Source organism: Monopterus albus, unplaced genomic scaffold (assembly GCF_001952655.1).
Source record: "Monopterus albus unplaced genomic scaffold, M_albus_1.0 scaffold12.1, whole genome shotgun sequence".
Classification (NCBI taxonomy): domain Eukaryota; kingdom Metazoa; phylum Chordata; class Actinopteri; order Synbranchiformes; family Synbranchidae; genus Monopterus; species Monopterus albus.
This window is the reverse complement of record NW_018127892.1, coordinates 4,697,520-4,722,837: the sequence shown is the minus strand read 5'-3', so window position 1 is coordinate 4,722,837 and position 25,318 is coordinate 4,697,520. Positions and strand designations below refer to the sequence as shown.

The 25,318-nt window shown below is 39.9% G+C and overlaps 3 protein-coding genes across 4 annotated transcripts in view; 1 reads left to right on the top strand and 2 right to left on the bottom strand.

Annotated features, from left to right (window-relative positions):
• Positions 1 to 2,033: 2,033 nt before the first annotated feature.
• Positions 2,034 to 9,142, bottom strand: slc20a1a (solute carrier family 20 member 1a). The gene is made up of 11 exons (XM_020590713.1): positions 8,992 to 9,142; positions 7,338 to 7,966; positions 7,062 to 7,202; positions 6,858 to 6,943; positions 6,071 to 6,167; positions 4,626 to 4,745; positions 4,080 to 4,289; positions 3,455 to 3,926; positions 3,190 to 3,375; positions 3,020 to 3,104; positions 2,034 to 2,880 (listed from the first exon to the last, which is right to left on the bottom strand). The coding sequence occupies exons 2-11, from the start codon at positions 7,678 to 7,680 to the stop codon at positions 2,725 to 2,727; spliced, it is 1,896 nt and encodes a 631-aa protein (XP_020446369.1). The 5' UTR covers positions 7,681 to 7,966; positions 8,992 to 9,142; the 3' UTR covers positions 2,034 to 2,724.
• Positions 9,143 to 12,355: 3,213 nt separating this feature from the next.
• Positions 12,356 to 16,835, bottom strand: vgll4l (vestigial like 4 like). The gene is made up of 5 exons (XM_020590542.1): positions 16,011 to 16,835; positions 14,271 to 14,394; positions 13,909 to 14,158; positions 13,250 to 13,331; positions 12,356 to 13,105 (listed from the first exon to the last, which is right to left on the bottom strand). Exons 1-5 carry the CDS (start codon positions 16,075 to 16,077, stop codon positions 12,804 to 12,806), a joined length of 825 nt encoding a protein of 274 aa, XP_020446198.1. The 5' UTR covers positions 16,078 to 16,835; the 3' UTR covers positions 12,356 to 12,803.
• Positions 16,836 to 19,061: 2,226 nt separating this feature from the next.
• The window catches only part of syn1 (synapsin I), a 10,938-nt gene continuing 4,681 nt past the window's right edge, over positions 19,062 to 25,318 (top strand). For both annotated transcript variants that reach the window (XM_020590654.1, XM_020590655.1), the window contains exons 1-13: positions 19,062 to 19,350; positions 19,608 to 20,051; positions 20,883 to 20,940; positions 21,827 to 21,918; positions 22,062 to 22,218; positions 22,317 to 22,406; positions 23,061 to 23,123; positions 23,218 to 23,360; positions 23,513 to 23,587; positions 23,677 to 23,779; positions 23,869 to 24,018; positions 24,416 to 24,485; positions 24,630 to 25,146. In XM_020590654.1, the coding sequence (XP_020446310.1) occupies positions 19,738 to 20,051; positions 20,883 to 20,940; positions 21,827 to 21,918; positions 22,062 to 22,218; positions 22,317 to 22,406; positions 23,061 to 23,123; positions 23,218 to 23,360; positions 23,513 to 23,587; positions 23,677 to 23,779; positions 23,869 to 24,018; positions 24,416 to 24,485; positions 24,630 to 25,146 (1,832 nt within the window). In that variant the 5' untranslated portion in view covers positions 19,062 to 19,350; positions 19,608 to 19,737. The remainder of the gene's footprint in view (positions 19,351 to 19,607; positions 20,052 to 20,882; positions 20,941 to 21,826; positions 21,919 to 22,061; positions 22,219 to 22,316; positions 22,407 to 23,060; positions 23,124 to 23,217; positions 23,361 to 23,512; positions 23,588 to 23,676; positions 23,780 to 23,868; positions 24,019 to 24,415; positions 24,486 to 24,629; positions 25,147 to 25,318) is intronic.

The following is a 25,318-nucleotide window of genomic DNA, read 5'->3' as shown; positions in this document are numbered from 1 at the left end:
ATCTTTATTTTGTGCATTTTCTTGTAACATAAAGTTTGTCTGGTAACTGTTGATGTAGCGTATGCTTACCTTAATCTTTGATATGTTACATTGTGATTATAATGTTTAAATGTTCTTGTTTTCATCTTTTCTGGTGTTTGTACTGTATGTTTATCTTTAATATTTAACATTGTGCTTGTATTGTTTGGGTGTTTTGTGTTTTCATCTTTCTGGAGTTTGTCTAGTCATGTCTAGACCTAACAGGAGGGGAAAAATGGAGGTGGACACAGTAGATAGCGGAATGTACGAGGACATTGAAGGCAACCTAGACAGATATCGAGGCAAATGGCACAGGTAGGTATGAATCGGGGTTTTTTTTCACAGGTAAAAAAGAAGATAAGGGATAAGTACAGTTTCAGGTTTACTTTACAGGAGTCTTCTTAAAAAAATTTTTAAAAAAATTCTACTTTGAATTTATTGTCACAAACACAAAGTCAAATATATTTTATTTGGATTTTATTGGTTAGACCCAACACAAAATATCACCTAATTGTGAAGTGGAAGGAAAATGATATGTGGTGTTCAAGATTTTTTACAAATAAAAATCTGAAAAATGTGACATGCATACTGTATGTATTCAGCCCCCTTTACTCTGAAATCTCTAAATAAAATCCAGCGCAACCAACTCCTTTCAGAAGTCACCTTATTAGTAAATAGAGTCCACCTGTGTGTAATTCAATCTCAGTATAAATACAGCTGTTCTGTGATGGCCTCAGAGGTTTATTAGAGAACATCAGTGAATAAACAGCATTATGAAGACTAAGAAACACACCAGACAGATCAGGGATAAAGTTGTGAAGTTTAAAGCAGGGTTAGGTTATATAAACATATCCCAAGCTTTGAACATCTCACGGCACACTGTTCAATCCATCATCTGAAAATGGAAAGCATATGACACAACTGCAAACCTACCAAGACATGGTTGTCCACCTAAACTGACAGGCCGGGCAAGAAGCGCATTAATCAAAGGAGCAGCCGAGAGGCCCGTGGTAACTCTGGAGGAGCTGCAGAGATCCACAGCTCAGGTGGAAAAATCTGTTCACAGGACAAGTATTAGTCATGCACTCCACAGGTCTAGCTTTTATGGAAGAGTGGCAAGAAGAAAGCCATTGTTGAAAGAAAGCAATAAGTCCCGTTTGCAGTTTGCCACAGGCCATGTAGGGGAACACAGCAAACATGTGGAAGAAGGTGCTCTGGTCAGATGAGACCTAAATTGAACTTTTTGGTCTGCATGCAAAACGCTATGTGTGACAGAAAACTTAACACTGCATATCAGCCTGAACACACCATCCCCACCGTGAAACATGGTAGTGGCACCATCATGCTGTGGGGATGCAAGCTGGTCAGAGTTAATGGGAAGATGGATGGAGCTAAATACAGGGCAATCCTGGAAGAAAACCTGTTATAGGCTGCAAAAGACTTGGGACAGGGGTGGAAGTTCCCTTTCCAGCAGGACAATGACCCTCAACATACAGCCAGAACAACAATGGAATGGTTTAGATCAAAGCATATTCATGTGTTAGAATGGCCCAGTCAAAGTCCAGACCTATCCTATTGAGAATCTGTGGCAAGACTTGGAAATTGCTGTTCACAGATGCTGTCCATCCAATCTCACTGAACTGGAGCTATTTTGCAAAGAAGAATGGCCAAAAATTGCAGTCTCTAGATGTGCAAAGCTGATAGAGACATACCCCAAAAGACTTGCAGCTGTAATTGCAGCAAAAGGCGGTTCGACAAAATATTGACTCAGGGGCGCTGAATACATATGCATGCCACATTTTTCAGATTTTTATTTGAAAAAAAAAAAAAAAAAACTCTTAGCCTTTTCCTTCCACTTCACAATTATGCAATAGTTTGTTTTGGTCTATTCCATAAAATCCCAATAAAATACTTTTAAGTTTGTGGTTGTAATGTGGCAAAATGTGGAAAAGCTCAAGGGTTATGAATACTTTTGCAAGGCACTGTAGCTTCACAGACAGAGCAAGAGGGGCAAAGAGGAGTGGAGGGAGAAGAGGAGGGGCTACTGTTTCAGTTTATTTTGACTCTCACTTCACCCTTAACAGTTGAAAGTTAGAGGGTGAAAGTTAGTTAGTGCCACTTTAAAGTACAGGTGTAAATGATGAAACCATTGAGAAAAGCATTAATACTTTATTTTCCCTCAAGACTGTGCATGAAAACATGGGGTGAATAGGTCATAAACCATGTGTTTATATCATTTGTTAATGAATTTTTGTCATCAATTGAAGTTGTAAGTCATACTGGTGTTTTTGCATCCCTTCCACATTCACACAAAATAGCATTCAGTGGGAAATGTTAATAGTGAGCAATATAAGTTGAATCCCTTAAAATCAGGCAACACCTTTTTATTATATCCAAATACACAATAAATATAAATAATATAGCTGGTCCTTTTTTTTTGTTAGCCAAAACTGAACTATTTGATTTTTATTGCATTTATACAAATATACATAGGAATACACAGGATCACAGACCTCTTTGAACAGTGTTACTAGATCCTACATCATTCATGGACAAATTCCTGTGAGATGTAATTGGCTTGACCTTGAAGAGACACTGACTATGTAACAAACATAATTAATATAGAACACACTGAGTCAGTCAAACAATAACTGCTGGTAGTGGTCATTTTTGTTGAAGTAAGAGCATAGATGAACAGTGGGAGGTTCACAGAATAACATATATGAAGAGAGCCATGATGGCCGCACTGATCAGCCCAGAGATAGGAACTGTAACAAACCAGGCAATGAAGATGTTTCTGAACAGGTGCCAGTCAACTGATTTTCTGGAGCGCAGCCATCCCACAGCCACCACAGATCCTACCTGTGATATGAGAGTTAATCAGCAAAAGTGCCATTGAGAACTTGTAGTTCTTTTAGAACACCCACTCAAAGCTGAACCTGCTGTTGATTATCACATGCATCTATTTGGGTTAAGTTATCAGGCTTCTAAGTTTTGTTACCTTGCAGTGGGTTGTGCTGACAGGAAGACCAATATTGGATGCCAAAACAACTGTGATTGCTGAAGCTAGTTCAATGCTGAATCCGCTAAATTGAAAGAAAATTGTTAGTAAGATTTGTTTATAATACACATTAGAATTTTAACTGCTGTAGGATTTAAATATGCACCAACCTGGAGGGTGTAATGGGGGTAAGGTCTTTGCCCATGGTTTGCATCACCCTCCGGCCCCATACCCAAAGTCCGGTGCAGATGCCCACTCCACCATACAGAAGCAACCAGATAGGTGTTGGTGCACTGGATACCACAGAGCCACTCTCATACAGAAGCCAGAGAGCAACCAGTGGACCAATTGCATTGCTAGTGATGGAAAAAAAAATACTTATGTAAATGCACATACTGTAAATACATTTCTGGGAAGAAAACTACCCTTGCCTACCTGACATCATTCCCTCCATGAGCAAAGGAGCCAAAGCATGCTGTGAGTATCTGCAGGAACTGGAAAAGCAAGGAAATAGCTGGTTGGTCAACCTCCAGCTCATCCTCCTCTAGAACAACGTTACTGCTAGTTTCCTGAGGCACAGTACAGTCCTGGACTGCAGACCTGCTGCTCGCCACTGAGCTGGAGCTGCACGAACTGTCCACCCTGGATCTCCTCTGCATTCCACCATCCAGGTCCTTGTATTTAGGATCTCCTTGGATGCCATAAATGGTCATGGTATAGGAGGTGTAGCTGTTGTTCCTCCGGATGGGCCGCTCTTCTGTGTCACTGTCACCAATGCAGTCACCAACCTTGGCCATATGGAGCTTGTGTAGCAGGTCTTTGTAAAGGCCAGAGTCTTTGTGGATCGTGTGGGACCGCCCACTGTGCGGATCAGTGATCACCATGGTGCCAACAGTGCCGTTCAGACCTGTGAATAAAATTGTTTGTTGTAATTTAATTGGTGGACATAGTCACAATTACCTGTGGGCACATCTCTGTGAATTTAACCACTGAGATCAAATATTTTTAAGCCTTCATACTCAGATGTTAGGTAATTCATTTCAAGCCATTCATGTCTCACCACTGCTGACATCCAAGTCTTTGGTTTCCATGTCCTTGGTGTCCAAATCAGTTTCCTCTGAGCCTCCGAGTTTGAAAGCCACCTTCTGACTGACTGCTGTAGGGGTCTGGGGATCAGGGTCACAAAGTATTGAGGTCTGCTCTGCTAGGGCAGGTTTTCTGGAGTTCTTATCCATCAGTGGAGTTTCACAGGGAGCAGCAGCTGTGTGTCCTGAAGTACATTGCAGTGTTCAACTTAGACCAAGTACGCTATATTGTAATACTAATACAAGCTTGTCTGTGCATCTGTGCAAAAAAAAAATCTATATGCTATTTATAGAAAAATAGCAATAGTAAAACCTTTTGTCATTTCTCTTAGCCACCCAAGAAATATACATTATGTGTAGTTTCAAAATAACTTTTTAGTTTTTTTGTTTGTTTGTTTGTTTTAATGCTGGGCACACTACAGTCCTGAACTGTAGTGTAAACGTAAACTTTATGTAAACAAAGTTGTTTTTATTCAAAATGCATTTGTGAATAAATGTCTGAAAGTTTGCAATTTACCCACGTTTGATTTTCTTCTTGAGGCGTGGACAGACAACAAACCAAACGATCAAAGCTGTGACGAAGGCACAGCCAATCGTCACACACAGTGTACCCCACCATGGCACTCTGTCAAAACCCAGCACTGTGCACACAAGACAGGGACACGAAGAGAAACAGAAACTTAACTGTTTCTTTAAGTCATTCACAACTTATGCTGTGCGGTCCTTTGATCTCTAGTGAGAGAAAAAAATGTTAGTACTTACATATTCTTACACACTCAGTATAATTTTAGAAATATACTAACATCTAAAAGGTATCATATAAAGTTCTAAAAAAAGTGATTATTTTTTCTAAGGTAACTACACTTCCTCCAGTCTCATGATCTGTGATCATGTGATTAGTTCAAACTTGTACAAAATGTCTCAACAGCCCATTCCAGCATTTCAGTGTGTTCTTGCAGAGAACAGTATCAAGGAGAGTACACACTCCTCCAGTCAGATAGCAACAGTGGCCAGTCTTGCAGCAGAGTGATAAGAACACTTCTAGTAACTTCAATCCTTTAGTACTTCACAGAATAGCAAAACTTGCTGCATTAGAATGGCTTGTTGCAAGTTAGTATGACATTTTTTTTACTTCTGCCCTTACAGACACAACTTATCTGATTGCTGCTGTAGACAACAAATAAAAAGCCACACAATAAAAGCTGTGGTTTTCTTTAGTAACTTAGATGTGAAGCCACAATAGCTATAAATAATTGCATACTGTACACAGCTGTGCATACAGCAGGCAGAGCCCTTTTTTTTTTTTTAAGAAAATGACCAAAAGGGTTTTCTCTATCGCTGTGTCAAGAAATGTTGGAACTGGAAGTCGGCTGTAATATGCTGTCATTTTTGCATAGCAGAAGTTATGGTGTGTTACTGTATATATATTATTGTGTGTTACTGCATATTTCTTGACCCACACACAATGGCCTGCAGCCTTCAGTGAATGACCCAAGCTGGTTGACTTCTTGATAAGTTCAACCCTGCAAATAAAACAAAAAGGAGTGGAAATTTTCCATTTAATACTTTTATCTTTTTCAGATTCATAGTCAACTAATTTTATTTCATTATTGTTCTGTTTTATTGCTTTAATCCTGTTTTCAAATACTGGCTGGCCCTTTAATTGTTAATGTAGATGACCTGACAGAAGTGCCAGGGACTTCATGAAATGTTTCTTTTGCTTGGAAAAATGCTGCCCAAAATGACTTTATGCCCAAATGATTTTATATTCATAAAATTGTCTCCTCATTTTTTCCCACCTACTTTTGTCCTAAGAAGATTGTCATCAACTGTCTTCTGTGTCTCCAGTGACACATTTATTCAGATCTCATCTTGCTCCAGGGATTTCAGCAGCTGCTGTGTTAGTGCAGTGCAGTAAGGAAGACTTTAAAAAAGCACTGGTGTAGTGTGTGGACATGGTACTCACGTGGTGCTCCTGTAAACATGATGGAGAAGAGGTTGATTCCCATAGTGATAGCATAGAAGATTGGCAGAGCTCTGAGACCGCTGGGTACAGGGTCAGCCTGTGGAAATCAAAGATATGCCTTGGGTCATATATGGCAAAACTCCTTATGGAATGTGGACTGTGTCTAAGCACATTTACTCAAATACTGTTTCTAAGGAGAAGTTCTACATTTTGGGAAAATATCTTTCTTTCTTGCTGAGAGATAGAGACTGATGTCATTGTCACATCTGTATGGTAAATATGAAACAGCAGCCAGCTAACTTAACTTAGCAGCTTAGGCTAGCTGTTTCTCCCTGTTTCCACTGTACATGCTAAAACTAAGCTAGCCAGCTGGTGACAGCAGCTACGTATATACAGTACTTACAGACATGACATTATCAACCTCATCTTACTCTCAGCAACAAATCAAATAAATACATTATCCAAAATGTCAAACTATTTAAGTATTGTACAATGTTGAGATACTTGTATTTTACTTGAGTATTTCCATGTTATGCAATGTTACTAATAATGTACAGTAATATATAATATGAGTCATTTTTTTACAGAACAAGAACTTTTACTTTTGATACTTTAAGTACATTGTGCTAGTACATTTACTTTCAGTAAATGTAGTTTTAAGGTCAGGGCCTTTACTTAGAGTATTTTTATATGGTGGTACTTATGTAAAAGTTCTGAATACTACTTCTACCACTGGTGACTTTAAATTACATGTATTGACCATGTACACTGGAAAGAAATATCTCACCTTGTTCAGAATGAACTTGCGAACAAAGTAGAATAGAATTCCTGACATGATGCCTGACAGTACAGGTGACAGGAACCAGGATGCCACTTTGGATAGCAAAAGATATTTGAAAGACAGCTTAATTCTTGAACTTTTTCCTAAACTAGTATTTCATATTTAATAGATATTTATTTAAAATGTACTTAAGAAACAGCATATATTCACCAATGCGGAGTAGCTCCATCCATTTGACCCCTTGGTGACCCCTGGCTACCATGGAGAAGCCAATTGTGGCGCCAACAATACAGTGGGTTCCAGAAATGGGGAGCTTCAGGAATGATGCAACCAGCTGCCACACAGCAGAGCCTGTGGGACAGAAACATGAGCCAGGCCTGAGTTTCTCTTGACAGATGTAGTCGTCATCTTATTTTTGATGCATCATTCAATGAAATTTCAAAGGAATTTTTATGTAACATGTACTGTATATAAGTGAATGCTTACCACACATCGCACTTATTGATCCCGCCATTAGGATGTGTTCGGAGCTGTTGTATATTCGGACATCAATGATCCCCTGTCTGATAGTCTCACTGACTTTGGCCCCCAGCAGAACTGAGCCTACAGTCTCAAAGATTGTGGCCAGGATGCAAGCCTGCCGCAAGGTGACCACCCCAGACCCCACAGCTGTACCGAAGGAGTTAGCCACATCATTGGCCCCCACAGAGAAGGCCAGGATGAAGGCAATGATGAAGCCTACCACCAGCAGCCACATGTAGCCTGACATATCAGAGGCTAGAGCCACAGTTGTGGCAGTGGCCAGAGTTGCTAGTGTAGTTGTATCCATGACTGGGTTACTTGTAGGTTAATTTAAGTTATAATCAGAGTTAAATCAAGACCATATACTGTGGTTTGGTAGTGGCTTATGAGGTAATATATATTTATAAATAATTGTGTACAACAGAAATGATAAAAAAAAGAATATATTTGAGTTCTAAAAGTGCTACTGGGAAGCAAGCAAAATTTATTGCTAGCTAGGTATGCAGTGTTTATATGTAGGCTTCACCATAAAATGGCAGGGTATAGAAGGGGGAGAGACATCCATTGTGACAGTGAGCGTCTGATGATACACACTGCAAAAAACACGCAAGCACCTGAGTTAGTGGTAAATATTCCTGAAAACTGCATAAACAAAAGCTAAGTTACACATTAACAAACTACAAACAACATGCACCATTTTGTTCCGAAGGTATGATTTAGTGAGCTCTGCAGAGGGAAGTGTTTTATATCAGTAATAAGTCATTACTGATGTGAGCTGCATTCAAGGTTGGCCTAAAATTGCTTGAGCATAACATTACCTAAGAGTTATCTGATTGAGCAGGAGGCTGTGGAGAGATGAATTAATAATAATGTGAGTTGGGGTCTGTGTCTGAGCTCATAATGCATCTTCAAGAGCAGTGCACTTTGGGATATTCATAACATTATATTTTCATGACAAAAACAGGAATTAGGCTACTTCATATATTATGTGATATACAGTATATGGGAGATATTGATATATATTAAGTATTAATGTGTCCTAAATGGAAACACGGTCATATTTTAATGGTTGGTCATGTAAACATGTTCTCAGTGTTGTTATAATGTTCATCATTTCCACTGAGATTCATTTAAGACATAGACCGCCATGTACTTAGGAGTATACTCACTGCGCTTGCATTTTTAAAAAAAAAAAAAATCTTTTCGGGTGTTTTAATATGATTTTCTAACATATTGCATCGTTAATAGCTAACACTTAATTAAATAAAGTCCATTTATGAAATGAAATGTATCTCTGTAGTAATTAGACTATTCTTTGACTTGACCTCATAACAGTTTCATTAATTATGCAACAGGTGCACAGTGAGCACTACATCGTAATAGTAGCCCCTAAAACTCATCACACAGTGAAACTCACAAATAAATACACGTAATTATTTAAAAAAAGGTACTTTACACGTGAACAACTGACCTATTTTGCACTGTCAGCAATCAGTATAGAAAATAATGGTAGGTTAATCCCCTTAGCTGCTCACGCATAATTCAAATAGAACAACAGAAAAAAATGCAAGTGAAAAAGGAAAGTGAGACAAAATAAAAAGAAAAAGCTGATACTCACATGTGAGACCTGGGGGGAAATTCTCCACTGTGTCTTTGTGTCCACTGCACCTCCTGTGTTCTCTTATCAGGTGGGAACCAGCCAGCAAGCTTTATGCAAAATGAAAGGACTTTATTAGCAGCTGTCAGGAGAGGGGTGTGTGGCTGCAGCCTGTAATGTTTGCAGGCTTCTGTTGGAGGCTGGCTTATATATTAATTCAGTACACGCCTCTACGGTCATGTGGATGCATGAGTCATGAGACCAATGCTGCCTAGAGCTAATGTTTAGCTGGCTTGTTGACAGGGGCAAAATAATTACAGCTGATTTTGATAATGTTGCTTTTCTGTACAGAAAATGCCTCAAAATCCCCAAATTATGTGTTCCCCTAAACATCAATGGAGAAACACAAATGCTTATTGTTTTACCCAAATGCATCTTCTTGTTCCTGAACAGAAATGTTTCAGGCCACAGTGTGTTTATTATTTTTATATAATCATGGCCATAATTTGAATACTATGTATAATTTAACTTACAAGAAGTTTAAAATGAGGAACACCATGGACAGCTTAGAGTGACTCAACATCTTGAGATGACCACCCCATTATCCACCATTTATGAAGATACTCCACTAAAGCATTAGGCCATCTTCAGCGTCAGCAGAATTGATTCTTCTCAGAAATGCTAGCATGCTTAAAGATCTGCTGATAAGTTCCTCTTCATTACTCATTTATTTAGTGCCTGCTGGATGATGTACTTTGGGCATGATGTCTGACAAGTTAAGCTGTGCTCAGAAATGCTACCCACATGGAATATTTTGACCTCTCCAAAGCATGTGATGTCCAAATGGAAGTGACTTGTGATCTTCCGAAATGAAATGCAAAGGGGGCAGAAGTCGTCAGTCCACTTTGAACCTGCACCACATGATAGCTATTTATAATGGAAGGCAAGAAAGGGGTATGGAAAAATCCTGCACTGTACTTTACATAGACATGTACTGTATGTTCTGTGCCCGTACATAGTTGTACATACTGGACTACAGCACAGCTCACATCATATCAAGTGTGTCACATACATCTGTACAGTTAAAACACTACTATTGAAACAAATAAGAAAGTTTGGCAGTTTCTTTAATTGCTTTACATAAGCCAGAAATGATGTCCATGTACTGTATTGAGCCCTCCAGTTTATATCTATTTTATAAATTGTAATAGACACATCCTTTTTGATAGCTGCATGGTTCTCTTGGAAGATCAGATACATGACATCCACTAGTAATATTCTAAACACAGCAGTCAGTGGATGAAATTAATGTGTTACAGAGACCAGAGACAGAAGAGAGAATGAAGATCAAAGATTAACTAGTGAAAGACAGGACCAAAACCCATAAATAAATTTTCCACACTCGTCAGTAGAATGTGTGGCTGGATGAGTTAAGCCTCCCAAACCTGTATTCAAAGCTCTCTTTCCTTGATTCTAAGGTACAGGGTACAGAAAACCTAATTAGTATAAAAATGTTTGGCCTGCATACTGAATAACAAAAGAGTATCTCTGCATTTAAGATTTATATGTTGATTCTGGGTAGTTGCTGCTTTTCCAATTTCCAATAAACAATTATCTTGAATAGTTGTCTCTGATTGTTTTAATACAAGGAGGATGGATTTTCAAAAAGACTCAAACACAACACCCCAGCCATCCCATGCAATCATGTTCTCAGCTGATTAGATCTGTAATCTGAATTATTTACAAAATGCTTTAAGATTTGTTGATAGTGATCTAACTTTTGACAGACCAGATAAAGTGCGAGAACTTTCCCAGAAGGGTTGGCCAATCTTTGGTATTTTGATGTAAACTTAATTACCACTGCCACAGTAAATTGAGATAAATGCTGTTTTCTGCCATGTTTGAGGTATTCAAGATTGTAATTATCCTCTAACAACAAAGTGCATTTTTTGTGGCACCATGAGAAGGTTTGCTTTTAACATTCTCATGGCCACGTTGTGTATTTCCCAACTGCCATTTACAACATAGTTGTGATAATCAACTGTGCCCAGTAATTGAACATATTTATTTTATCTAATAGGAAGTAAACTTGCATATAATATGGTTACTGTATCAAATGCAGAGTATTTATAAGGAGATAAATAATTGAACATCCTAAAATTTAAGTTTGGAACCTTCTAAACATATCTGGTGCAAAACAATTACTAATATAGACTGCTGTGCTCAAACAATTATATTTTATATTATTTTGGATTAGAGAAATCCACTCTGTCAAGCCAGATCTGTCAGTTAACAGCATGTTTACCTGCAGCATTGGTGCTGTGCATCACATTGCTGGATGCACAGCACATGTTGTCACCAGTAGCATCAGCTTTTTAAACTTTACCTAAGGGCCTCTAGATGGCATCAATGCCCCTGTTCAGGTTACATTGGCTGATGAACATACTTCATGTGGAAATACCAGTTTAAACACTTAATGAGGACAAATAACGATCAGCAGTTTGGACACTGTTTACTCCTGTATGTATGTATTTGCTGTGAGAGCTGTTTGATGTGAACTTTATGCTAATGTACAGTGGATTTTAAGGTTGTATCTGCAGATGGCCTAACTCAAACAAGGCACTGGCGATATACATTTCAGTGGTTTACCTTAACTATATTACTGTAAAATCACATTTAATTAACATTTTTCCTTGTTCTCGCTCTTGATTTAGAGCTGTCTCCCCAAGATGTTCAGCTCATCAAAACATTCATCTTATTTCCCACTTCTGTAAAGCTTACCAACTCTGTAATTTCAAAGACACAGGCTTTGGATTTTTTTTATGTTGCATATTATATTTAAAGTTGGACAAGATATGACATGCAAATAAGTAACTGAAGAGCTCAGGCTGGTTCTCATGCTCAGGCCTATATTAGCCCAACCCTTTTTTCCCCACTTCCCTCCCTCCTATCCCTTGCCAAACAGGATTTGTAGGATCTTACAGAGTCATTTTCTCAGGAGACAGGAATGTCAGAGCACAAGGCCTGGTGCCTGCTGCAACATGCACTTTCACATTCTCTCAAACTTACGGGAAAAAGTCCTGAATCTGTTGCTCATACATCCTTTTAATTTCCCCCCAATATGTGGCAACAGCTGTAGACACACATTGACTCACTAATGAAATTAGATTGTCTGGTGCACCACCCTGTGTGATTTTTACAAGGTATCCATGAGTTCATGATCTTCAAGTTTAAAAGAGTTTTATTTCTTTTTAAATAATAAAGTTTTAATTTGTGATCCATTGTGTTGCTTTTCTTTTTAACATTCTTATATGCTTTTAGAAATTACAAATGCACAAAAGTATAAGGATTTTAAGATTTTTATTTTATTTTCACATCTCTCTAGTTTGTCTACATCTTATAAGCATAATATTATATAGTGGATAGGCTAGTCATTTAGACTATAAGGAACCTGGGCAAATCAGTATATAAATATAATACAACGAACTTGTGGCATTCAGGCTGCAATAAAAGAATGACACAAAATCAAAGAAATGTAAAGGATTATTTGGCTGATTTTTCACTCATCCCACATCACCATCTACAGTATCTTAGGTATTCAGATGCTATTGACAAACGGGATGGAAATGTAACAAAAGAAGGATTCATGCTACATTCATCTGCATCAATGTGCCTTAAATCTGGACACAAGGAGGTCCAAAAGTGTGACAGCACTTTTGCATCTGTTAGCTCGTTCTTTTAACACAAGCTCTGGCATTTTCATCCAAACAGAGCTGCACGCAGTGAAATGTTAAAAGTCCAGTTTCCTCCCATATCAGAGGTAATTTTTTGCTTTAAATGACAGACCAGCGGCTTGAAGTTGGCGATGAGCTGCTGGCAGACTCTTTGTGGGACTGATTTGGACTGTGGCTGTAGGTGGGGGAGTGAGTAACACTTGGACTGCTGGGAGGTGTGGAAGAACAGGAGGAAGACTTGGATTTAAGCTGAAGCCACTTGTCCCCCAAAGCCTTGGCAAAGTGCTCATCAACAGACACGCTGATGGAGAGCTGCTGGGGCCGAGCTTTCTGGTAGTTCACACCAAGGCTCCTCTGGAAATGTTCCTCCACCACATGATCGTAGCTGCTTTTGGAAATCACTAGAAAAGAATGGATGATAGACATCAAATACACACCTTAGTGAGTCAGTAAAAGTGAGCAGCTATCTACATTATGATACATGTGTGATGACTAGGGAGTGACTGTCTGGCGAGTGAGCTTAATCACAAGAGTGTGAGATTAACCTGATGAATGGCTTCTGTGGACCTCAGATCTGCAGGATGGATTTCTTAATGAGGAGACACATGTGATCACAGATGGACGCATCTGAAACAACAAAAGAACAAGATATAGGTCTTTAATTAAATCAAAAGAAAGGGACTTACTGTATGTCTGCCTATATAACCCAGTAACCCTACTTTGTGTTTACTCTTCATCCCACAAAACCTGTATTTTTTTTTTATATCGCCTGAACAGTTCACCAAAACAAAATGAGCTGAAAACCAATTAAACTGGTTGGGTTTGCTTATGTCAGTCAGCTCACTCCCAGTGTGGCGGCATAAACATTTCATGGAGAGAGCAGTTTGTTTAGTCTTGTTGATGGCATTCCTCCCTCCATTGCTCACATTTTCTTCCTGAATCTGGCTGGATTGCATAGCTCGGACAAGCTTAGGCGCGTATACTCTCTTAGAAGTAGAATGCGTGTGCAGTGTGATTCAGTGACTACAGATGGGAGATGCACCACTGCAGTGAGTAGCCTGGAGCTACACTGAGACAACAAAAGGACATGCAATGCAATGCTGCCACTTTTCATGAGTTATGACCTATAAGAATTCTTAATCTTTGAGAAAATAACACTGAACATGTTGATGACACAAGCAGTACTTGTTTTTTGGTAAATTACCTGGATTTGACCGGCAGCAGTGCTTTTAGGCTTTTCCTCTGTGTTATCTGGGTCTTTTCTTGGTTTCTTGATGAGAGCGAGGGGTTCATCCATGACTGGTGCGTAGTACACATGGGTGGGCAGGGAGCTGGTAGGGCTGGGTGTTGGACTCCAGGTAGGTGAGGGGCTCTGTGGACTGTTAAACACAGCTGGTGCTGGTGCTGCTCTGTGGGCAGCTTTACCACTGCTTCTGCTCAGCGCTCGCTCTCGTCTGAAATTATTATTCATTAGAAAATGTCACATCTCTTTGACAAAATGTGCATGTAATAAATCATGCTTTTAGTGGTGAAATATGACTGGAGGCATGAATAAGTTTCTCCAACCTTTCCTCCAATGTCAGACCTCTGTCATAGCTGCGCTTGCGTTTCACTGGATACACTGTTGGGGCTCGAACCCGGTCGTTTGTGATATGTCTGTATCTGTCTTCACTTCTGAGGTGGGGTTGACCTAAAAAACAAAAATAAAATACAGAATAACAATAAGATGCTTTAAAATACAATTACAGATATTTTGGCCATAACTTTTTTTGCTGGAACAAATAAATCCAGTAAAACAAGTGACCATATAGTGGGACTGATGATTTTACTACAGTACAGTGATAATGGTAAATAGTGTGTGGCACTCACTGATGAGTAACTGCTTGTTTTGATACACGACATCAACCTGCATGACTGCAATTCGTGGGAAACCTTTTTTGTCACCGTTAATTGTAAACTCCGTTAAGCTGTAAAACTCGATCTACCTGATCGGTGAGGATTACAAAACTTCACAGCGCCAACTACATGATTCACTGCTAACGGTAAATGTTGTTTTTCTGCTGAACGTTGGCATTCTACCACACAGTCAAAAGGGCACAGTGTTATGATGAGGTGCCACACATCCAATGGCTTTTAGGACCTTGATTTGGGCGGCACCCGTTTGTTAAGGGCCATCAAGTTGAACACACGCACACTCACTCACTGGATTTTTGTAACAGCACAAGTTGAAACACATCAACAAGAAGCTCATGATGTCACTGAAGTGTTGAATAAAAGGAGTGCACAGTAAGTTAAAGTTATGATATGGAGATCGCAGTGGTTTTGTAAATGCAGGTTTGTTACTTACTAAATCCAAAGCAATTGGAGTGAATCTGAACCAGACCAGTTTGCTCTTGTCAACAATCATCAACAAGCTCACATGTTCAAAACAGTCATGCATACAGTCAAAACACAAAGCATTGTTTAAAAATGTAATGGCAGCATGATCACACTGTGGCCATTTGTTTGACTGTATGCACAGCTAACACTTGAAAATGTGACAGTGGGAGTCCTTTATATTCAAATCAGTCAGTCAGGAAACTACCCACTCACAATGACATCTACCATCTCACTGAATTCAATGTTTTACATGTAAGCAGGTTGTTCACAATGTTTTCACACTCAAACTGTTTGCTCCAATCCGCATTTCCTACTGGCTAGACACTCCAGCACTTGTGAGCTTCTCCTTCACACAGACTGCCATTGTCAGGGGTGGGGGGGCAGGTATAACCACACCTATGCTGATTTTCTAACGCCTCAGGCATGGATATTTCTTCATTATTAACAGAGTGTATATGCTGCCTGACCTTCTTCTTTACTATGTTTCCATTCAATTTTATGGTGTCTCAACAGCAGAGGTGAGAGTGCCAAGACAGTTTACCAAAACTTTGTTCAATCTTGAGAACCTGGAATGCCAAAACATGTTCACAGTGAATCCTTTATTGGTTATTATAAATTGGTTTCAGCTACTTATCTTCATTACGACATGAATGCTAAACATATTTCACAAAATATATTTCAAAGGTTTAATATTATTGTTAGTGTATATCTTTCATTTTACACCTGATTCTTTCCATTTCATCTTGCACAGAACAACTTAAATGCCAATGTAATATATAAAACTGTCATACATAAGAGCCAAACATATAAATATATAACACTAAATGTTTAGCATAACCATACAGAGACTTATTCCACTTCTCAGGGTGCAAGAATTCATGGTCCAGCAACATGAGGCAATAAAAGAAAAGCAATAATCAAGCTTACCTTCTAAGATGTAGACCTTAAAGCCACTGCTCATCCGAGTAATGTACTGGAAATTAGCCACAGCCATGGCTCCTTGTTTGTGTCTCAGTGAGGCTAAATACAGAGGGACACCTTGGCTGGTGCAGTTTACAGGATACAGTGTGCCTCAGTTATAAATTGTATTGGAAAGGTAATGAGAAGCAGGGTTTGAGCTCACCCAGGTAAAGTATCAGGTGAGAGAAGATAGGTGCACTGGCTTCCCTGTGACTCATTCCATGCATTCAGATTGGCTACTGTCTGGGCCAATTAGAAGCCTTCATTCACTCAGTGCTGTTATTGTCTTACAGGCTGAATGTGTTCACAGGTACTGTGGGTCTAAAAAGAAGACAATGAATTTGCTAAATATCATATAGCACCACAAAGTCCACACTGATTTAGATATAGGTTTGCTTTATTCAACCCTTTTTTCTGGAAGATATCTTGATTCCTCCCTGAGACATGAACAAAGAGAAGTATGACTTTTGTTTCCCCCCATAGAGTTAGCACCTGTCCCTCTCCCTTCCCTCTCCCCTAATCTGAAATCTCACCAAACTGCATTTTTTTGAGTACTTAGCCCACCGAAGCTCCAGTCATTCCACTGACCTGCCTTTACACGCACACAGCTGTACTGTGAGCCTGTCTCACCAGTAATCCAAAGGCTTTTGTTGAAGGCAACACAAAGACTCCTAAGTCTTGAAAATGCTGCTGCCATGAGAACAGTGTCAGTATGCCTGAGCATACAGGAGAGTTTGGCCACACATACAAAGTCTTTGTAGGCCACTCACTCAGACTGTATGTGACATTGGTACCGCTGGGGAAAAAATCGGAAAAAAGAGGATAATTAATATGGTTTGAGAATTCTTTAACACATTGAAAATTTATTTTAAAATGGTACCGCTTCTATCTATCTATCTATCTATCTATCTATATTGATATAGTAATCAGTTTCAGTTATTGTAATTATTGTCCTAACAGCATGATAGCATCTGCTAGACAATAGTGGTACAAAAATGAGAAAAATGGTACAATCAAAGATCTTGCTATTAATACATGTATAATAAAAAGTCTTACATTGGTTTTGATTTAAGCTCAACACTGCCCCCCTAAGTCATACACTGCAGTAACATTAGTCAAGAATTGTATAGCATTAGAAGAAGAATCAGAATCAGCTTTATTGGCCAGATGTGTCAGACACACGAGGAATTTGACTCTGGTACATCAGCTCTCAATGTGCACGTACATATCCCCATGCAAGGGGCAAGTAAAAGGGGCAAGGGATTCTGATTGTATAGCGTTAACTACATACTTAAACTGACAAACAGGTTTGCTCAGTGATACTGTAGATTCCATGCAGTGTTAACATTTTAAAATGCATGGACTGTGCTACTATGCTAACAGAAATGTAATTGCCCTTTGCATAGAAATAGAAAGATGAGTATCACTGCACAGCACAAAGTAAACTAGTTTGAAGCTTGAAGATCCATAATTTTATTTAGTTAATTGAATATTAGTGGTTTTTTTTAACTAATAGCATATTTTGTTTCAATACACAGGAATTGGTGCTTCACTCTTTATAATCCACTTGCTGACATAATCCTCAGGATCATGCAATACTCCCATGTGAGAGACTGTAATTGTTTCAGTGTATGTTAAGTCTTGAGTGTGTTTATACTGCCTTCGTGTTTAAATCTGTATAACACCTAATAAAAAGCTATCAGTGACCAGTATTGGTCATTGTAAATAATGATAATAAAACAGATATCCTAAAGTGTAAATCAACAAATACTTAAAGAAACATGCAAAGTAGATATTTAGGTTTATAGAGGGTTTTTTACTGCTCTCTGAGTGAAGATATTCTCACCATCATCTATATCCACAGCAACTGCTATTGAGGTGCATTCAGAAGTGGTATTGCCTGAACATAAGTTTTATCATTTAATATAAATTACATGTGCAGAAAAAAAATCTTTACACATTTTATTTTCAGGACAAATGTCCTACACACGTGCTATCATTGTTAACAAGCACGCAAACTGGAACAAAACCTGTTTCATGACTTAATAACAGCAGCACTTAAATATGTATTTTCATTATTTTTCATTCTGGCAGCATAAAAGAAGCTATTTGTTGATAGGCTAACATGTGACTATAGAGTTAAAATAGTTCCTATCTCTATCAGACATTTATGATTCAGGTACACCAGCAGCTGTGTTCGTAATAAACACTGCTCCGTTACCATCACACAGTTCAGTTTCCATAGTAGGGCCTAGGGCTCCCAGGGGTCTGTGTTGATCCCTGGGTCTGGGTATCGCCAACAGATGGCGCATCTCTCACAATCTCTGTTAACTGCTGAAAATCAAAAGTAATACCATGTCTAAGTGGCCTGACACCCAAATATCACACCAACACCCATATGCACCCCATGGATTCGACAGCAGGCTCATGTCTGGCGGAGAGCGACACCCTTGTTACACTGCTCTCATCGGCACCACCCTGGTATCCCATCACAGAGCTGCGTCAAGTCAGACCAACACAGGCTGAACAGGAAGTTTAAGAATGTTCTTTTATTGCTTTAAATATAGATTACTTTGATTAAAGCTCTAACTAAAAAATTTTTATAATTTCAGTCCCCAGAGCCAAAGGTTAAAAGCTGGATCTGGCAAATAGTTGGTATTTGAACTTGATGGAAACAGTAGCCTAAATCAAAATGCTTGCTGATTTCCCGTCAGCTGTGAACCACTGGCAAATACACTACACATATTAACATCAACACTGCAGATAACGGTATCAGTTTTAGAATCAAATGCTCCGCATGATGCGTAATGGACACGCTACTATAATAAAAAACCCATTGAAAATTGTCAAAGAGAATTGCATTCCCCTTTAATTGGAAGTGAATTTTTTTATTTACATTCTCAAATTATTTGTGTTATTTGGGCCTTATGATGTACATTTTATAAGGCTTAAAAAAATCCAGTAACATCAATAATGGCCTGTGTTTATTTTGAAAGCAACTCCCGGAAGTCTTGTACGGAACACTGCCTAACTTGACACTGGTCCAGCCTTGCAGGTTCCTTTCCCCCAGGACGACTGGGAGTGACGCAGGGCAGACGGAAAAACCTGGGGCTTGAGGGGGAGGACGGGGCGAACAGCGGTGATGCAAGGAGGACTATAGCTTTAATTTGACAGGTCCAAGCCCGATGCACGGCCTGCTCGCACGCACGGAGGACATGAGTGTCATCTATATGCAAGCTTTCCTGTGAGAAATAATAAGAAGAAATCATCACCTCATTGGGGCGGATCAGTTTGGACACACTCCCAGGTACAGTAGGCTTGATTATGCCTTGTTATGTTTGCTACAGATGACTATAGGGTTATTACCGAAAAGCATCACATGTAAGTGTACAAACGAATTATTTTGGTTAGTCGAGTGGACCAGTTTTTTTTCCAGCTAAAGGCTGTGTAATGATTTCCTTTACCTTTGCCAGTTCCTTAAGCTACACAGTCACGATTTCTTACCATTGTGATCAGATAGAAAATGGGCTTCTAACTAACAACACAAAACCTGGTTCTCTTTAGGTAATCCCCTTTTCTGCACATGGGAAAGTAGCCTAGTCATTTAATTTTCTTACCGTTCACCAAGTTGTAAATCACATTCTGTGGGAGGATATTTGGACCAATCTCGCCGTCATTTTAACAAGTCCTCATCATGAACTACCTACGTCGACGACTCTCGGACAGCAATTTCATGTCCAACCTGCCCAATGGCTACATGGCCGATCTCCAACGCCCCGACCCGCCGCAGCAAAGCCCTGCAGTGTCGCCGGGGCCATCGGAGAGGCGCCAGTCGGCCAGTCAGCAGCAGTCTAGCGGTGGAGGTGGAGGCTTCTTCTCATCCATATCCCATGCTGTCAAACAGACCACAGCTGCTGCCGCTGCGACCTTATCTGAGGCAGCGGACCGGGCAGGAGTCTCCAGCAGTGCCAAGATCCTCCTGGTTATCGATGACCAGCAGACCGACTGGTAAGAGCTGTACGCATTGCCAGACCGTGGGTTGCAGTGGCCTAACATCTAAGGTCATATGATACATCTAGTGCTATTAAATACACGCGGAACATCCCGTGGGTTTCTTGCTCAGATCAGAAAACCCTTGCGTAAGTGATGTGCGCTAATGGTGCCATGGCAAAGACGCAACAGACAGAAGACAGAGAAGCCATTTTCATTTTGACTATCAGCTACTGCCTGTGGCGAACTCATTCTGCATTCTGCCAGTAAAACGATTACAATTCTGCCAAAAAATCTGGTGTGAACTAATGTCAGCATGACGATGTAGATATTTTTAAATCAAGGGTAAATTGTGCACAAAAATACATATGCATTTGTCAAGCCTCTTCACCAGTGCAAATAATGTTTGCTTATTAGAGCTTTGCCTTAAAGGTGATAAAACTTGTCTCAAAATAACGTCCTGGGTGATAATGAGCTACTGTAGGCAGATCTGTGATCATCACATCAAAGCCATTTCATTCCACAGTACAGATCCTGTGTGGTTCTACTCTGTTGCAGGTGTAGATATTTATACTTTGTAGGGTGGATGTGAAAGGCAGAGACCAGTATTTATGTCCTTATACACCAGATAGGATAAATAATATTACACAGGCTACTTAACTTACAGTAGCTGCGTGCATTGCCCACAATTACATTAGGCTATGCAGCATAGTGCCACAGACAGGGTTACCGCATCTATGGAAAGCAGAGTTTTGTTCCATTGCTTTTTTCATGTACGTGAGATTGTGTTTTCAGTGGTCAGTAATAGGTGCTCAGAACAAACAACTTGATTCCTTGTTTCACATTCAGGGTGAAGGTCTTCAGAGGAAGAAAGGTCCACGGTGAATTTGACATTAAGGTAGAACAGGTAGGTTTTACATAAGTCATTTTTTGCTTTGTTCTATGTGAGTGTTCCTCTTTACTCCCTTTCGGGGGGACAGGGACATGGTGAGAAGAGCTTAGAGACCAGCCAAGCTTCAGTGAGCCATATACCAGAAACAACCCTCCAACTGTGAACTTCAGTCGGAGAGATATTATCATTCTTTCTACATATGTCAAGACCTGGTGAAAGACATAAACGTGGGGTTACCTTTCTGTGTGGATGAAGGCATTACCATTGATATTACAATAGGATGATGTGATTGTATTTACTGCTGGTCAGTATTTTCTCAAAGAATAAGCAGCTATTAGCTGATATCCCTGCCCATACTGTACATTCTTTGTCCTTCTCTTTTTGGGCTTATGTCTTCATTGTCTGAGGCAGTGTCATCTCTAAGTCACTTGTTGAGTCATTTTTTAGGTAAATTTATCAAATTTCTGACTTGCATTTTAGGTGCACTGATCTTAGGCTGTCTTGGTACTAGAAAAAAACGATGATTTCTTCAATATATAACAGATGAAGCATTCACAGAGTCCCAGACAGACAAACCTAACAAGTGACCAACATAGTGATAATATACAGTATAATATTGATACAGCTTGTGTGAGTGGCTAGTAACATCCTAAAATCCATTTCTGAGCCTCTGCCTCAGGCGTTTTTCTCTTGTTCTCATTTTGACTGCATCACTTTTTTCTTATTTCACTTGTGTGTTAACAGGGGGAACACACCTGATGTAAAGTCTGCCATATTATAATTGTACCCTGTTCACTGTGGCTTATGAAGAGATAGTCATTCACTGCCTCCCTGCTCTGACTGTGATCACAGAGATTTTTATGGTGTTTGTTGAAGATTTACCTTGATATTGTCTTTTTAGGCAGAATTCTCTGAAATCAACATGGTGGCAAATGCTACAGGCACCTATAATGTGAACATTAATGCAATCAGGAGTGGACATAAGGTTACTAAGTGAGTACTCAGTAAAATGTTTAATCTACTCATTTGCAGTTGCTGTTCATGAGATGCATTAAAGGCCTGTGTTGAAATCTTTTCTCTTTCAATGCCCAATAACGGAGTGCAGTTTCATATTTTACTAACGTCCTCTGTTCCAGATCCTTCAAGCCAGACTTTGTTCTGGTCAGGGAGCATGCTTTCAGCATGGACAAGAATGGAGATCACCGGAACATAGTCATTGGCCTGCAATATGCTGGAGTGCCAAGTGTTAACTCTTTGCATTCTGTCTACAACTTCTGTGACAAACCTTGGGTGGTAAGTACTATTTTATCAAATAATTTGCTAATATCACACATTGAATCAAGGTGTATGGACACACACAGCTACATACTAAACATTTGTGCCTATTTCAGTTTGCTCAGATGTCTAGACTCCACAAGCAACTGGGCCCAGAGGAGTTCCCCCTAATTGAACAGGTTTACTATCCAAACCACAAGGAAATGGTGAGTTCTTTGCTATCTGCTCTCCTCTTCTCTGTCCCCCCTCTTTCCACTAGTGCTGATGGGCACCTTACAATGTTAAATAGAGAGAAAAAGAAACACGCACGTTTGTGTAGCTATCTTTGTGAGGACATAATGCATTCCCTAGCTCTGTTTCCTAACCCTAATGCATTCCCTAGCTCTGTTTCCTAACACTATGGTATAAAACTGAAGCCAGTCCTCACAAACACACACATGGTCACATGTTAGGAGGGTGTTCTCTTCCATGTCAGTATTCCATTTCACGTAATGACTGAGACCAGTTAAATCTTCTGGGGAATGTCTTTTTATTTTTTCAAAGTCAGTGTCAGTACAATTACAGTGAGGCTGTTACTGCAGAGCAGTCATCTCCACTCCTGCACTGGGCTGACTTTCAAGGCATCAGTATGAATCAGACTTTCCTGTAGACTGAGAGGAGGAGTTCTACGATGTGCCACTTCTGAATGATCGAAATGGATCATTGATGTTTTAACCAATATACACCACCAGTCAAAGGTGGACGTACTTTCCTGTTCATTTCAAAGAGAAAATGTTCAAACCTTTGACTGGCAGTGTAGTAATACTTTGAAGAAGTTTATTTATGAGAAATCTGAATATGTGCTAATGCTCTTGTTACAGATTACCTGCCCTCGATTCCCTGTAGTGGTAAAGATGGGCCATGCTCACTCAGGAATGGGAAAGGTAGTGCTGGGATGCTCAAATATTTACTCATTCCAATATGAACACCATAGTTCTGGGACCAATGTATGTCATCATATGTATATTTTGACTCCAGGTGAAAGTGGACAATCAGTATGATTTTCAAGATATTGCAAGTGTTGTGGCACTGACCAAGACTTATGCCACATCTGAGCCTTTTATTGATGCAAAGTATGATGTCCGCATCCAGAAGATTGGTAATAATTACAAGGCTTACATGTGAGTGAAATAGGCATTGCACTCTCCTCAGTTCTCAGCATTTCACTCCAGCAAATGCAGTTACAAAAACTTACAAGCAAGAACCAACACACTGGCATGTCATGGAAGAAAATGGTAAAACAAAGAAAGTCAATTTTTATTCTACTTAACAGGAGAACCTCAATTTCTGGCAACTGGAAAACAAATACTGGCTCCTCTATGCTTGAGCAGGTGGCCATGTCAGACAAGTAAGGATAATAGATGTGGATAAGATGAAATTGTAAATCATATAATGTGTCGCTGTACCATTATAGCACTGTTTAACATGCTATTACAGGTACAGAATGTGGGTGGACTTGTGTGCTGACATCTTTGGAGGTTTAGACATCTGTGCTGTGGAAGCTCTGCATGGTAAAGATGGCAAGGACTACATTATAGAGGTACTAGAAGGCATTAAACTATTATTACAGAATATTTGTCTGTGATTGTGAGGGAAAGCCATTAAATGTATTATCTTATTGTTTTTGAGGTTGATGACTGCTCAATGCCGCTGATTGGGGACCAGCAAGACGAGGATCGTGTTCAGATTGCAGAACTGGTGATTTCTAAGTTGAGCCAGACTGTTCCACAAACTTCAAGTTCCTCCACAGTCCGTGCTGCCACCGGACAGCCAGCACAGGTGCGCAGACCACACATATGCATAATTTCTCATCTTTCCCTGAGTAATCTCTCAGATTTCTTTATTTTCTCCAGCCACGTTTAATAGTAATATATGTCAAGTCAGGGCCATTTCAATTTCAGCTGGACACTTACTTTAAAAGAGAACATGTAAACAAAGCACAAAAATAAATTTGGACCTAGAGCCTAACTCATATTGAAATTAATAAAATACAGATATAGGTGTTTATTAAGATAAACACCTATATCTGGCTTTTCATTAATCATTCCAATTTATTATGTGCATCAATACCAGTTTAACATGCTCTTTAGTTTCTCTGAATATTTTCTATTATTAGCATTTTGCCTCATTTGATAAACTTTTTCTTCCTGCCCTTTTAACTCCTTTGTGTTGATAGAAAGCAGTTTCACCTCAGCCTGTCACACAACCCCGAGTACCACAGGCTCAACAGCGACCTTCACCTCAGGGTATTAACTGAGTTTTTCACAATAATGAAACACTGAAGTAAATGTGCCATTTGTTTTGTGTAGAAGTCATTTTCATTTCTTTCTTCCTAAGTCCAGGAGGGATAATGTTTGAATGTGAATGCTGCCTTTGTTTTTGTCCTTTAGGTGGTCCTCAACAAAGTCCGCCACCTCAGCAGCGCCCACAGCCTCAAGGCCAGCCTCCTGCACAGACCCAGCAATCTGCTACCAGCCCTGCTACAGGTGACCCCAGTACCCAGACTAAGGCTAATCAAGGACCCACAGCTCAGCCACGATCACCCGGTCAGGGAGCTCCTCAAGGTCAGAGGCCTCCTTCTGGCCAGGGCTCTCCTCAGCGAAGCCAGGGAGGTTCCCCGCAAGCTCAGAGGCAACAGTCTGTCTCTCAGCAGCAGAAACCCTCTACAGGAGGTCCAGGCCAGCAAAGGCCTGCCCAGCCCCAGAGGCAGCAGTCACAGGGGAGTCCACAACAGCAAAGGGCTCCTGGCCAGCAAAGTCGTTCTGGAGCACCCACCACCCAGCAGCCCCGACCTGCTGCTCAAGGCCAGGGGGGCCCAGGAGGACGAACCCCACTGCAGCAAAAGCCTCAGCCCCCACAGAAGCCCACTCAGGACAACCTGGCTATGGGCGGCTCTCCACAACTAAAGTAAGTAACTGTACATAATAAATGGCTTCAAATCAAATCAAATCAAATCAAATTTTATTTATATAGTGCCAAATCACAACAAAAGTCATCTCAGGACACTTTACAAAGTAAGGTCTAGACCTTACTGTTATCACTACTATTACAAAGGGAAAACCCAACAAATCCCCCTTGA

Excerpts from the sequence above, each read along its gene's own strand:
- vgll4l (XM_020590542.1), bottom strand. The coding sequence starts at position 16,077 with ATGGCTGTGGCTAATTTCCAGTACATTACTCGGATGAGCAGTGGCTTT. Across the intron at positions 14,395-16,010 it reads TAAGGTCTACATCTTAGAAG|GTCAACCCCACCTCAGAAGT; the intron begins GTAAGCTTGATT and ends TTTGTTTTTTAG. Across the intron at positions 13,332-13,908 it reads CTGCTGCCGGTCAAATCCAG|ATGCGTCCATCTGTGATCAC; the intron begins GTAATTTACCAA and ends TTGTTGTTTCAG.
- slc20a1a (XM_020590713.1), bottom strand. The coding sequence starts at position 7,680 with ATGGATACAACTACACTAGCAACTCTGGCCACTGCCACAACTGTGGCT. Across the intron at positions 3,376-3,454 it reads CATGGAGGGAATGATGTCAG|CAATGCAATTGGTCCACTGG; the intron begins GTAGGCAAGGGT and ends TTCCATCACTAG. Across the intron at positions 2,881-3,019 it reads TCAGCACAACCCACTGCAAG|GTAGGATCTGTGGTGGCTGT; the intron begins GTAACAAAACTT and ends CTCATATCACAG.